The sequence below is a fragment of the Zychaea mexicana genome (assembly GCF_025766255.1).
Source record: "Zychaea mexicana strain RSA 1403 chromosome Unknown BDB00scaffold_75, whole genome shotgun sequence".
In the NCBI taxonomy this organism is placed as follows: Eukaryota; Fungi; Mucoromycota; class Mucoromycetes; order Mucorales; family Lichtheimiaceae; genus Zychaea; species Zychaea mexicana.
In genome coordinates this window covers 119,298-133,308 of record NW_026516738.1, presented here as the reverse complement: position 1 = coordinate 133,308, position 14,011 = coordinate 119,298, and the positions used below count along the sequence as shown (strand labels likewise).

Sequence of the window (14,011 nt, the reverse complement as noted above, 5' to 3'; positions counted from 1 at the left end):
GGCGCGAAAGTCTCGTGTGTGTCTGTTTCAGAAATGTGGCGCGAGCGGACGATCAGATGAGCGAATACATGGAAGGATTTATCGGTTGACGACACCCAACTAGCCGATAAACAGAGCATATCGCAAAAACATGTTGGACATCTTAAGCTCTATACCACAAATACAGCGATGCGCGCAAATACAGTAAATGGTTGCCTTAAACAAGCAATGCTTCAGATATGATCTACTCGCTCAACATGACAGGTATGAGTCCAAATACTAATTGAAAGTTCATCAGAATTAAAGTTTTATAACTAAAAAATAACAACAGCTTCTGTTTGCGATAGCTTATGACTGTGCATTGTGCTGGTTTTACATGCTTAATAACAGGCGAGTCAGACATTGAAATACGTGACCATCGAAATCGGAAGCAATAAGAGCACCACTACTGTACCAGACAGCGAAATCATTTCGTCCTTCAGTGCTTTGTCAAATTTAAATAGCGGGCAGGATCCCCTATAAAGACGTTGATTGGGGATTTTCCGATGAGACGTTCACGAACCTGGAAACTAGAATGCGCCACCATCACCGGACAAATAATTAAAACGATGCTATAATGTTGCCAGAAAGTACGGCGACTCGTTACGGGAGGATGCGATAGTTCAATTTTTGATCCTATCAATCGCAATGCATCGTATCTCGAGATACCGGAATATAACCACCAGTTTCCGGTTCGAAACGTATACGGCGAGATCGATATGAAAAAAGGCTTGGAGATACTCTACACATGAGACGGGGCTACTGCTGTTCCCTTTTCGAATATCTTCCCACTGGCTCACAAGAATCGAAAACCGTTGCAATTCTTTCAGGAAACATTGCAGAAACCAACACAGGCTGAAATACAGCAGTTTAATACGATCCTTGTTTCCAAGCTAGCTATAATATCTGAGCTTGTATCATGGCGAACTCCTGCTAATATACAACCCATTGACTACGATCAATAGGCGATGTGGAAGCTGTAACATACCTTAACGCTGTATAATAAGCGTATTCAACATGAACTGCTTTAACAACGCTATTTTGAACCTTCGTCAAACATTGCAAACACTCAGGAAATCACCTGTCACAGCACGACGGCATGCTCAAGTTAGGTTCACGCAAGATTATCAAAAATTCAAAAGTCGTTGGATTATATGGGTTTCGATGTTCCGCAGACGTAACGGACCAAGTGCTTTCCAGGATGAGCGATAAAGAAACACCAAACAAATTAGCCAGACTCTCCATTGTGAAATGTCCCAAATTCACCGACAAATGCAATCAATACGCGAGACAAAATGTAAAATACGCTGTACATGGCAGTGCACCCACTATCTTCCCAGGTAAACCAAAGTTCATGCGATTTGAACTGTTCCTGAATATTGTGGCTTGGAGAAGGTTGAAATCTGACTCAGAGTTGGACCAATTGACTCGATAAAGCGCAAAAAGGTTCAACCTCCTCCCTTACTTTTTCCTCTCCGTACCTCTTTAATCTTACAATGTCCAACTTGACGCCCGAGCAGAAATACGACCTTATTACCCGTAACTTACAAGAAGTCCTTGGTGGTGATGAAATTAAAAAGGTGCTCGGCGAGCGCGATTTAAAGTTGTACTGGGGTACTGCACCTACTGGTCGTCCTCACATTGGTTACTTCGTCGCTATGACCAAAATTGCCGACTTTCTGGCTGCTGGTGTCGAAGTAAGTATCAACTATTCACTTGTTTTCTACTTGCAGTAAAATATAACGGAAGAGATAAAAGGTATCAAAGAAATGAAAACTTATCAATACTGCTGATCTAGGTCACCATTCTGCTTGCCGATATACACGCTTTCCTCGACAACATGAAGGCGCCTTTGGAACTCGTGCATCATCGCGTCAAATACTACGAAACCATCATTAAGACCGTGTTGACCTCGATTGGCGTGTCGATTGACAAGCTCAAGTTTGTCATTGGTTCGGACTTTGAGCTTTCCAAAGAATATACCATGGACAACTTCAAGTTGGCCGCCTGCATCACCGAGCACGACGCCAAAAAGGCCGGTGCCGAAGTCGTCAAGCAAGTTGCTTCGCCTCTACTGTCCGGTCTTTTGTACCCTGGTATGCAAGCATTGGACGAAGAATACCTGGGTGTGGATTGCCAGTTTGGTGGTGTTGACCAGCGCAAGATTTTTGTTCTTGCCGAAAAGTACCTTCCGCACATTGGTTATGCGAAGCGATCGCATTTGATGAACGCGATGGTGCCCGGTTTGGCAGGCTCGAAGATGTCTGCTTCGGATCCTGACTCCAAAATTGATTTCTTGGATGATGCCAAGACGGTGCAAAAGAAGATTAAAAAGGCCTTCTGTGAGGAGGGCAATATCACTGAGAATGGATTGTTGGCATTCATCAAGTCGGTCTATCTCCCGATCAAGACGCTCAGCACTGACTCGCCTACCTTTGTTTGCCCGCGTCCTGAAAAGTTTGGTGGCGACATTGTTTACAAGGACTATGCTACGCTGGAGAAAGATTTCGCAGAGAAGCAGCTGCACCCTGGTGATCTCAAGGCTGGCGTCATTGCTGCATTGAACGAGCTGTTGGATCCTATCCGCAAGGCCTTTGAGGATCCCGAGGTCATGAAGCTCAACACACTCGCCTACCCACCACCAGCAGCAAAGCCTGTCAAGGAAAAGAAGAAGAAGGAAAAGAAGAAGGCACCAAAGCCTGAGGGTGGTGCTGCTCCAGAAGACAAGGAGGCACCAGCACAAGAGACCAAGGAGCAATAGAGACAAAGAGGAACGAAAGATAGTTTGTGTTTTGTATTAAAGAATGAATGTTTGTATATTTCCACTTATAAAAATAAAAGGCTCCTTGTAAATCACCACCACCATCCATCATCAATCGCCACTTTGCCTGTCCTGTCATTATTGCTAATGGTGCATGAATGTGCTGGCGTATGTTCGCTACCCCAAGCATCAAAGGTCTGTGCTACTCAAATCGTTCAAATAAAAGTGATACGCCTTACATCGTCACGATGGAAAATGACACACGGACCGCATGCCGCAGAGATGCCACCTTGATCAACCCTCCATTCTTTCTCTGTACAAGCTTATCAAAAAGATACCTCCTCCCATGGTCTAGAGCTCTATTCTTGCGCAGACACAGGAAGCTTCGTCTGCCAAACAGCTCTACCACTGAAACCGAGCCATGGAGATTTGAAAAATGCATATGTCGTAAAATGTACAGCCGGTGTTTGAAATTCTTTTGCTTGCCTGCAAAGAAAGAGAAAGAGCGGCCTGGCAAAAAAAAGAAAAGGAAAAAAAAGTTGCTTTTTCTCTCTTTGCTTCCTCTCTTCGCACCAGTCGTGTTGCGCGTTTTCATTGACGTTTTATTTTCTTTCTCTCTTGTCTAACTCTCTATATCTACGGCAACCTTTAATTCTCTTAGGGAAACTTGTAAGTTAACAAGCAAAAACACTCTCAAAACTTTAGCGTTTGCCATTACCTAACTTTTCTTGTCATTCGCCTTACTCTCTGTCCTTTCTCGTTGAACTGTAATTCCTCTTTTCCGGACCTTTTTTTTCTCTACCAACTGTTCAAGAAAGACAAAGCTCTTTTTTATAAACACATACACACACACGAGCAACAACAACAACAACAACAACAGCGACAAACGCCTCCGATTACTTGCTACTACCACTGCAATATACGTTCAATGGAAGCCAACGGTTCAGTCAATTCAAGTGATGGTATCGAAGACGATACCTCCACTCGCCCTGATTCCTCTCGACTTTCATTGGGCTCCTCACCTTCCGAATTATCAGAGGAAGAGGATGATACTAATCCTGTTGGTAATCCTGACGACGATTTCCCATTGGACGATGGTGACGGATCACTGACACCGACCGATAAGATCATTATGGAAGACGACGACGACGAACAAAACGGACAAGTAGAGTTTGACGATGACGACGGGCTTTTTGAGGACAGCTCGGATACTTTAAGCAACGCGCCTATGGATATAGACGAACGCGAGGAAGATGATGGTGGCGACGGCGACGACGACGACGACGAAGAGCCGTTTTCTTCTCTATCATCTGTACCTGTACCTCTTTCACCAGAACCTCATGGTGATAATCTCCGGCAACGATTGTATGATGATGATGATGACGACGACGAAGAGCAACAAGTGGAAGAGGAAGAAGAAGAAGAAGAAGAGGAACAACGGCGGGAGATCAAAAAGGAAAAAGAATCGTCATCATCACTATCACCACAACAACGACGACGACGAAAACAGTTAGAAAAGGAAGTGCACGAATCCGAAAAACAAGAAGAAACGCCACTTTCACCACCACCAACAATCAACGAAAAAGAAGAAGGTGTCGACGATGATGATGAAGAACGAGTGAAGGAGGAAAATAATCAAGTAACAAAACCAATTTCAGCAGCGCCACCAACAACTGCACCAACACCACTGTTCACACGAAGAGAGAAGAGGAACAAAAAGAAGGAAAAGAAAAACTACGGTAGTAGTGGTGGTTTTGGTGGCGAAGAAAACTCGTCACCGTCGTCGTCGTCGTCCTCTTCCTCTTTATCAAACAACGAAACCCATTCTACCACCGCCAAAGAAAACGAAAAGCCGCCAGTAAATTCTGGCAAAAAGCGACGAGGATCAGTGGCTTTGGAACAAGAAGAATGGCAGCAGCGACGAACGAGCAAATTGTTGGAGAACAAGGAGGCCATGGCCGGGCTTGCCAATGTCCATGAAAATGCAGACCAGCAACAACAATCACCGTCTTCCTTGGAATCACCTACAACGAGATCAGCAGGAACAGCAGGAGCCAATGACGAAAAGAACCACGGTGAAACTGAAGTAGCTGAAGCGGTAGTAGCAGCAGTAACAACAACAACACCAACAAGCAGTGGAGAGGAACGTGAAGAAGAAACGTCAAGCATGATCGCTCAAGTATCTATCAATGGCCAAAAGGAAGACGATGAGGACCGTGACAGTAAAAGACAGGAGCAGGGACGACTGGAGGATGGTCAACGACAACAAACACCCCAGCCAGAGGAGGATGAAAGGCTGGCTAACAGAAATGAAGGTAAGATGTTTTGTGCAAAGTAAACACGATAAAGAGAGAGAAGGAGGGTTGTTTTCTCATCGTATGTGCCTGTGTATGTGGTAGGTGGCGACGACGTAGTATATCAAGAGCGACACAAAGAGGCACTTGATGCGTTGACCCATATCGAGGTTCAATTTGCCAAACTGAGGGACAAGTATGCAACTCGTTTTATTCTTTCCCCACAAAAAAAACAGGGATTCCCATGCGCTTGGTTTTGCTTACATGTTTCTGTGTTTAGAATGTACAAAGAAAAGATGACCGAGTTAAACGAAGAAGCATTAATGATTGCAAGAGGTAATACCATACGCGTTCTTGTTGGAGTATATCCCATGCCAAGCTGACCTGAGTTGTCTCTTTCTGACATAGGAACACATCCCGAGCTGGTCACCATGATGGAAACTATTGAAAAGAAAAAGAACAAGCGGATCCAGACGGCAGAGGCATGGCGGAAGCACAAACGAATCAGCTATCAACAACAGTTTGAAGGGCTGGAATACCAAGCAAACATTGATTACGTCGTATGTATTTCATTGTCATCACTGTTATGTAGCAAAAAAAAAGGATTATGACTCATGGGTATATATGATATGTTGTGTAGTCTGGAAAGAACGCTTTAAGGAGGGATATATTGGGATCGCTGAATCGGAAACGATGGGACCTGGACAACGAACGCGACAAGTTAAATGAACCACTTACTGGTAAGCCAAGAAGAAGAAGAAGAAGAAGAAAGGAATAAGAGATGTTGACTGAATTTCCTTGATAGATGCGGATCGAGTGCCGGACCCGAATACGCTGTTCAAACGAAAACGGATGCAGTCAGAAGAATCGCGAGATTTACAGAGAATCACTCAGAGTGTAGGCTTCCCTGTGGCTCCACGGACTACTGGCATAGCACCCAACTCGATTGAAGAGGACCTGGTTGCATTAGGAGTAAGCTCATAAAACAACCCCCCCCCCACTTACTTTTACTCTCACATAAAAGCTCATACCCCCACATTCTCCTCGCCTTCCCATCATCCCTCCGATGTAAAAAGAAAAAAAAAACAATTAGCATATTCACGTGACAACTTCTTTTTTTTTTCTTATTCTTTGTTGTATCTCTTGTGTCGCGCGGGTTCTCTCTCTCTCTCTCTCTCTCCCTCTCTCTCTCTCCTTCTCTCTCTCTTACATGATTTCTTGTTTCTCAGATTGTCGAGGCTCGTAAGTAGTTGGCGATAAAGGGTGGAGGAAGGGGGTAGAGTGATGTTTCAAAAGAAGAAATACTGACCGAGATAACACATCAGGCTCTTCTTCAGGGCAAGATAAAAGTAATAGTAGTAGTAGCAGTAATAGTAATGTTGGCTCCTCTGCGACAATGACAACGACGCCTGCAGTCCCATTGACAAGTGCTTCGATGCAACAACCACAATCACAACAAGCTGCTGGGCGGCTGCCGTCATCCAACAAAAAAGTGCTGGACACATCATTAAGCACCAACAACGCATATCCGTCCGCGCACATCTATACCTTCCAGGGACAGCTGCACTACCACGGTCGCATTTATCGCAAAGGCGACCAGTTCACAGTGGTAGATGCAAACACAGGACGATACAACGCAAAGCTGCTCACGGCAACAGAAAATGAGGTATTGAGCGAGTAGACCTTTTCCCCCTCCTACATACTGCTGCCTTCTGCAATATGGACTTATACACATACGCTCATTGCTTGCAGGTTCATATCCAGCGAACAGACGGCTCAAAGACCAAGCTGCCTTTTGCACAAATGTCAAGAGGGAAATTCCAAATTTATGCCAAGCATTCATAGCATTTTCTAATTCTAACTCTGTTACTCACTACTACTTATACACCCTCTCCCCTCCTGTTATCTCTCTCTCTTTTATTTCACCACCACCGCCACTTCCTCTCACTTGAAAAAAAAAACAACTCTTTCATGACAGCATTACGTACGCAACAGCATCCTCTTCCTTTTATATATCATTTGTTCTCTCTATCTTTCTCAAAATCCTTTTATATAGTTCTTCTCCAAACCCCCCCCTGGATTCCAGATAATCCACCTCTTGTTTTTTCTTTATCTAATTTGTTGAAATGTATATGTGAAATGTGCTTATTATTCTTTCCAAATAACTCTTTTCTGAAATATGCAAAATAAGGGAAAGGGTGAGATGTTTTAAAAGTGTTAGCGAACAAACATTGCGTTGCTTTGAATCGTTTACTCAACAATGACTACCACTGCTACTGCTCTGGCACCTGCTGTTCGTCATCTTCTTCCATCTCCTGTGCCTGGGGTGACTCTTTAGTGCTGCCATTACTGCCGTTGTTGCTGCTGCACTCCTTGATATAATCCTTGATCAGAGCTTCCTTTAATCGATTGCCCAATGCAAAAGACAGTGTGACTGGCACTGCATTGCCAATTTGTCGATACATGTCCTTGATACGTCCAGCAGGTTTGTCGGATGCGCTATCAAATATGAACCAGTCAGGGAATCCTTGTACACGTGCAGATTCACGAACAGTGAGCACACGTCGTTGGTTTGGATGTAATACAGTCTAAGATAATAGGCGTGTAAGTTGGTGGGGGAGGTTTCTTTTTTCAAAAGTACACACTGCCACATACTTACTCCCTGTTTGCCCATGGGACTCATTTCAGTCAATTGAGTCTGGAAGCGTCCTTCAAAGTCTAGGCGACCATAGAGACCCTTCCATCCATCATGGCGTGCTGATGCGGCATTTTTGGGCGATAGGCACCACGGTTCCAACGCGTCGGGTAGCACTACACGTAAGGTATTGAGTGATCCCATCCCTCTCTGTAAAACTATCACGTCATTAAAGAAAAAAAATTTCCTTACATCGATGATCAGCACCGGGCTTCATGGGAATGTTATAGATGCGTTCAATGTTGAGTTCGTTAAACGCGCGTGTCACGTGATTGTGAAGCATATCTGCACCATGTCTAATGTCTGCTTGGAAATCCGTCTTTGGTGGGTTGCCATAAGCCTGCTTTTCCGCACCGACGACCGTATCTGTACCATCCAGCTGCTTGACAATAGCGCTATTGCGGATCTTTTTGTACTTTTCGTTATCGCTAATCAGATGATGTGTGTTTTTGTATTCAAAGCCTGGGAGGTCCGAGATGGTGTCGCCGACGGTCACGGCCGGCAGAGGTGCACGATTACCCGTGCGATTATAATAACAGATACTCGTCTTGTCTTGACCGTTTTCCACACAGATGGTTACATTGGTTGTGCCCGAGAAACAAGTGGCCGGTTCAGGGAAATCCGGTAACTGCTTGCCGATGCGAGCCCCCCACACAATCAGTCGACGACGCGACTGGGCTACGCCGTGATTGCCTGCTTGATGGATGCCAAAGCGGACTTGGTACCCCATACTGGTCAGACAACGTAAAATATACTTTAATACCCCGTTCTTGATCTTTTCGGCGCCCAGCTTGTAGCTGACTAGACCACGGACGTTCTCAAGCAAAAAGTAGGAAGGCTTGTAAAAGTCGACATAGCTGAGGGCCGTGCACACCAATGTGTTTTTAATTTCGTCCGGTTTTTTAAAGCGGTTCATGCCACTGAAGCCTTGACATGGCGGTCCACAGTAAATGAAGTCGATATCGCCCGGCTTGGGCATGTCTTGCAGCTTGCGTCCGAGTTCGTCCTCCATGGGTTCGAGCTCTTGGCCGTGGCTATGCTGTGCAATCGCGCGGCGTAGCAGTAGATTGGCACATTTATTGTAGACTGTGGCGTCTTTGAAGTTGCGCTCAAAGCTGACAACAGCACTGCTGTTGAATTCAACTGCGTAGCGGGTATCCACAACGCCCGTCATGTCCATGCCGCACGTTAAACCGCCACAACCACCGAAAATGTCAAGTGCAACAAGCTTCTTGCCGGTCTTGCTAAACTCTTTGTCTTGCTGTTGCGTTTCCTGTTTTGCCTGTTGGCATTTGCTGCACTGCTCGTTGTTGAGCTTATCGACATAAAAGTTGTTGGGATCCTTCTTGAACTCAATGACGTCCGATACCGTCGACTTGGCAACAACGTTGCATGTACCTTCGAGTTCGTCAAAATCAACGGAAATGGTCTTGTCTAGGAACTTGAGTAGTCGATGGTCCTTGTACGGCTCGCTCTGAGGGGCTTTCACCATGTTGTTGTGGTCCAGTATGTTGGTATCTTTCCGTTCCAGCAGCTGAACTTTGACGCCCGCTTTGTTGATATCGATGATTTGGCCAATATCATATGCTGATTCTTCTGGACCGGTGAGCAAGTATGCATAGTCGTACATGTGGTATTGCTTGTTGCGGATACGGAAGCCGCGTTTATCGTCATCCCAGGCTATTGTGTCTTGTGTTGATTTGATTTCCTTGTCGATACACGACTGGCATTTAGATTCATACTTTTCGTGTAGCCGTGAATCTTCAAAAACTGCAGACTCCGCATCGTACCACAATCTAACAAGTACATGCATTCAGTAAGTCACACGATTGATTGAGGCTACCTTTTCTCCTTAATTTTACCTGTAGTACCAGTAATCTTTGATCGGGAAAGCAGTCGGCTCCCTCTCTTCGGCGTGCATGTGCTGGATGTTGCACTTGCCCATGACAGCGTTCAAAAAGTTGTCAGCGCAGTTGTCCAACAAAAAGAGTTCACGCTCACCCGCAAGTTCCATCAAGATCGTCTCCTTGCCGTGAGAAAAGAAACGCGCGTGGAACATTTTGTCGCCATCCTCCTCAAACAATGATGTCACTTGAGCAAACCACGGATCTTGTCCATGCTGAGTACGCAAATAAACAGAGTCACCAGGCTTGATCAACTCGCCATCGACCGTGACTGAGCCATAATACGTGCGATCATCCTCATGGAAGACTGGCTCGCCCTGCCACTCCAAATTCTTAGTCTTGTTTTTATAAATGACCTTTTTCTGTTCATTATGGATTTGCGCGTTCTTTTCGACCTCTTCAGCAGCATCGTTGATTTCAACCAGTTTGCGCACAAACATGTCCTTGGATACGGATGCAATGTGGCTTGTCACGCATGGATCACTCGTCACCTCGTATCCTTCCTTTTTGGATCGCTGCTTTGCTGATCCGCGAACAATCATCACGTTATTTGGCTGGTACTCTGTAGACATTCCCGAGAGTTTCTGGAGCTTCTTGATCAATGACGATTTTTGCGGATCCAACCCAGTCTCGTCCGCCCAGGCGCTCAGCTCTTGATAGATGTAATCCGCGTTCTCTTGCACGTCGGCTTCAGTGATTGACATGTCCAGCATGTTGGGCGTATCCTCCAGCTTTTCGACGAATTTTTTGTATGAGACTCTCGGGTTGTCATTGAGCTCCGCCTCGGCCATACCAGCGATAACGGTACGTGCAAAGATGGGCAAGTATAGCTTTTCATACTCCTTGGATGGTTGCATCAGCTTGTACCAGCCATAGCATGTCAACAGCCACAGCTCGGGCACATCGTCGTTCAAGTGTACTTGCCAGTAAAAGATGGCGGACAATTGGACATTGGCTGTTTCGGACTGCTCGTTGTTGTTGTCGTTGCTGTTGTTGTCGTCATCGTCACCGTCATTCTCGTCGTCCGAATCGTCCACGTAGATGGCTGCGACATCACCAAATGCTACAACATCCTTGCCTTCCACCCCAATGTCGTCGATGCTCGCAAAACGGTTGTCGTTGTTTAGATCATACAGGCAAAAGTTGCTCAGTGTACGCATAGGTCGTATGTCGTCGTTATTTGGCGTATCATCATCTCCCCCTTGTTCATCTTGCTCGCCAATAACCTCCAATGATTCGTCTTCAACGATCAAATCGGCGGGTGTCGTGAAATGCTCTGTGTCTCTTCCTCCTTCTAATCGATGATAAACACATTAACAATAGCGTTGATTAACCCATAGGGAATATGACTGTTTTTCTCTCCTACTCTGATAATTTACCTGATTTCTTTCTCTTTTTCTGTGCCTGACCATCTTCAGCTGAATGATAGTGGCTATCAGTAATCGAATACTCTATTCGTGAAAGTACTCACTTCAGCATTCTCACTATATAAATACTCACAAGTGCTACCAGCTCGCTTCGAGCCAGTGCCCTTTTCGTGTATTTTGTTGTCTTGACGTTTCAGGTACGCTTGAGCTCTGTCAAAGTCATTGTCGCAATCACGAAGAACAGATCTGATTGTGTCTAAGTAAATTGGATATTTAATCACAATGACGATGGGTCAACAATTTGAAGTTGTCAACACAATGAACTTTTCCTTTTTGGCCCACTCTTTCGTGCCCCCCTTTTTTTCTTCGCTTTACTAAGAAAAATAAAAAGAAGAGAGCATTACAAACCTTCAGGAATGGAGGTGAACTTTTTATGCAAAAGTTTCAAGTTGCCGCCGCCAGCATTGTGTCTAGTTTTTCTGATTCCTGTTGTCATTCAAATTATAGCGATCAGTCTTTGAAAGAAGGAACAGGAGGCGTAAACGCGCTTGAATTGACCAACTCTTTCCGAACTCGAACTTTTAGAATCCAGACTGCCGGACGCGTTTCATTCGGTGTATATTCTTTTGGCCCAGAGCGATGTCCTTGAATAAATTTTGCTCCACTGTCACAACAGCTTTAATTGTACGTTGTTGCTACTGGCAACAACTTCCCTTATCACTACCGCTACCAAAAGGCTGCTTGGTAACTGTTCGTATACGTACTGCTAGTAACAATCCGCGGAAACAGTAAAAACTTAAATAAGAAGAAGCATTTCGCTATCCTCTCGAATTTTATAGCAACAGACCAGGACAGCACCTAAGAAACAAAATAAGCATAAAGCTCCGTTGATCAGCTGCACGGTTCGGGAAGACCGGAGGGATGAAGCCCAAAGTGACACGATACTATGCACGTCCGCATGAACACTTTTTAGTATAACGTATTCACCCAATTCTTTCCTTTCAATATATTCTCTTCTTTGACATCTATATAGATTAGAAAGAAGGAAGAGCTGACAATCCAAGATATCCCAGTAATTGACATTTATGACTTTAATAAACTGTTATGACACCATTGCAGAGCAGGTTCTTGAGACGTTTGCAGAAACATAGGCTTTTTCTGTATAATCAATTACAACAAGCCATCGCTTGCGCGTGTCGAACGGCATTCAAACTGGTACATACATAGAGCAGATGCATTTTGCTCTTTTCTCAACGTCTAAATGTGTCTCTTAATTGTATCTCTCTTTAACCAAACTGCTTGTTCAATCTGTGACATTTATTCTCCTTTTCTCAAGAACGAGATAATTGGCTATTGTCCGATCTTTACTTTACCGTTATCGTATAAATTGTACGAGTAATATATCATACATCATACATTGAATCAATATGATCAACGGAATTCATAGACTGCGGCGCGTCTTTTTTGCATAGAATGTGACGGATAAAGTATTCACAAATGAAGAAGACGACCATCACTTACACTGAATGGGTGGAAACATTTACAACCATATCTTACGCACTATAACTTTCCGTCTTTAAATCTTTTTCTCAACTATTCAACAAACTGCGCGTCGAGTTTGGTAGGTCACGCTGTTTACGCTCAAGCATTATCTGCTATATGGTTCATTGTGTGCACGTCAAGCAACATTGCTGCCATCAAGTATACGCAAGATATATCTTCAATTTATGCAGCATTACAGTCATCAGTATAAGATTAATACCTATATTTATTTGCGGACCACTAGTCGAAAGTCCTGCTAGGTAGGGCTGCTAGTACAGTGGCAGCATTAGCGAGGGAAAAATGTATACACTGCAGCTCCTTGTAAATGGTAAAATATATTTACTTTTTGCTCAGCATATTGTCGCATATGTACTACTACTAATCCTATTATACGACTCAACAATGATAAAATCGATTAATATGTACTTGTGAAACATACTTAATAGCAGTCCTTCTAGTTGCAATGGAGAAGGTTAGTCAAACTGAACCATCCTCGAGTGGCAGCAGTTCACATTTGATGTGTAAAACGGGTTTGCTTCCTCACTAGCAAACTTGGTTATGTTTGCTTGTAGCGTTGCTGTAGTGTGGATTGGCTATACCTAGTGGTAAGCTACAATCAAAACCAAACAACTTCAAGACCGGTGAAACACAGCTTCTCATGAATGGAAGAGGAGACAATTATGCTTTTTTTGACCGCCCAATACAGTCTTCTTGTTTATAAGCAGATTGATATGTATGTGTGTGTAATGACACAATGGGGTGGTTACACGGATAGTCGGAGATTTTCTCGTTATCAACGAATGTCCCTGGTTTCCCCGGTCTGCTGATCTTGGACTGATTGATATCACATATAGGAAATAGTGCTCTCCTATACTTCTAACGTTGATTTGTTTCCAATTAGAGGCAAAGCATTTAGCGTTGGAATAAAGAAGTAAATTTTTTTAATTACTTGTTTGTTGCTTTGCCTTTGCGGTTCTGATTGCTTTTCCGATATTGTCATGTATGATTCCGGGGGATTTTCTCGACAAGCGTGAGAGAAAGAGCGAATCTTTGTTCTCCGGAAAATCGTTCTGCACGAATCATGTTTACCTCGTCAATTAGATCCACGTACATATGATGATAATAACCAATCTTTTACAAAATCAAATCAAGAGCAGGTGTGAAATGTACTTTGCAAAATGACCAGCCAATAAAGAGGAAGAATTTATTAGGAAATTTACGAATTTACTGCATTCCTGGTGAGCGGGTGTAGTATATTCTCTATTCTCCAACGCCATCTAATTTATGTTGAGAGGGGCTTTTACCAGAAGTAAACGGGACGAAAACTTTAGCTTATCCTTCTGCTTTATCTTTAGTCAAACCTGTGTTGCAAACAAAACTACAGATGTCTGATTCGGTTAACATACCACAGTAACAACAACAAGCATTTC

At 44.0% G+C, this 14,011-nt stretch overlaps 4 protein-coding genes across 4 annotated transcripts; 3 read left to right on the top strand and 1 right to left on the bottom strand.

Annotated features, from left to right (window-relative positions):
• Window positions 1–1,514: 1,514 nt before the first annotated feature.
• BDB00DRAFT_875611 (tyrosyl-tRNA synthetase) lies at window positions 1,515–2,779 on the top strand (the record flags this gene model as incomplete). The annotated part of the gene is made up of 2 exons (XM_053127374.1): window positions 1,515–1,715; window positions 1,817–2,779. 2 exons carry the CDS (start codon window positions 1,515–1,517, stop codon window positions 2,777–2,779), a joined length of 1,164 nt encoding a protein of 387 aa, XP_052976415.1.
• A 118-nt stretch (window positions 2,780–2,897) lies between these two features.
• BDB00DRAFT_565818 (uncharacterized protein) lies at window positions 2,898–3,613 on the top strand. The gene is made up of 2 exons (XM_053117877.1): window positions 2,898–3,448; window positions 3,594–3,613. The coding sequence occupies exon 1, from the start codon at window positions 2,938–2,940 to the stop codon at window positions 3,403–3,405; it is 468 nt and encodes a 155-aa protein (XP_052976414.1). The 5' UTR covers window positions 2,898–2,937; the 3' UTR covers window positions 3,406–3,448; window positions 3,594–3,613.
• BDB00DRAFT_565790 (Sds3-like-domain-containing protein) lies at window positions 3,583–6,222 on the top strand. Its single transcript, XM_053117876.1, has 6 exons — window positions 3,583–5,094; window positions 5,179–5,269; window positions 5,354–5,409; window positions 5,482–5,633; window positions 5,714–5,813; window positions 5,879–6,222. Exons 1-6 carry the CDS (start codon window positions 3,708–3,710, stop codon window positions 6,055–6,057), a joined length of 1,965 nt encoding a protein of 654 aa, XP_052976413.1. The 5' UTR covers window positions 3,583–3,707; the 3' UTR covers window positions 6,058–6,222.
• Window positions 6,223–7,131: 909 nt separating this feature from the next.
• Window positions 7,132–10,927, bottom strand: BDB00DRAFT_565875 (S-adenosyl-L-methionine-dependent methyltransferase). The gene is made up of 4 exons (XM_053117878.1): window positions 9,631–10,927; window positions 7,961–9,564; window positions 7,733–7,884; window positions 7,132–7,661 (listed from the first exon to the last, which is right to left on the bottom strand). Exons 1-4 carry the CDS (start codon window positions 10,830–10,832, stop codon window positions 7,347–7,349), a joined length of 3,273 nt encoding a protein of 1,090 aa, XP_052976412.1. The 5' UTR covers window positions 10,833–10,927; the 3' UTR covers window positions 7,132–7,346.
• Window positions 10,928–14,011: the final 3,084 nt, after the last annotated feature.

Excerpts from the sequence above, each read along its gene's own strand:
- BDB00DRAFT_565875 (XM_053117878.1), bottom strand. The coding sequence starts at position 10,832 with ATGCGTACACTGAGCAACTTTTGCCTGTATGATCTAAACAACGACAAC. Across the intron at positions 7,885-7,960 it reads GCCCGGTGCTGATCATCGAT|TGCTACCCGACGCGTTGGAA; the intron begins GTAAGGAAATTT and ends CCTTACGTGTAG. Across the intron at positions 7,662-7,732 it reads GTCCCATGGGCAAACAGGGA|ACTGTATTACATCCAAACCA; the intron begins GTAAGTATGTGG and ends CTATTATCTTAG.
- BDB00DRAFT_565790 (XM_053117876.1), top strand. The coding sequence starts at position 3,708 with ATGGAAGCCAACGGTTCAGTCAATTCAAGTGATGGTATCGAAGACGAT. Across the intron at positions 5,270-5,353 it reads TTTGCCAAACTGAGGGACAA|AATGTACAAAGAAAAGATGA; the intron begins GTATGCAACTCG and ends TTCTGTGTTTAG. Across the intron at positions 5,634-5,713 it reads AAGCAAACATTGATTACGTC|TCTGGAAAGAACGCTTTAAG; the intron begins GTATGTATTTCA and ends TATGTTGTGTAG.
- BDB00DRAFT_565818 (XM_053117877.1), top strand. The coding sequence starts at position 2,938 with ATGTGCTGGCGTATGTTCGCTACCCCAAGCATCAAAGGTCTGTGCTAC.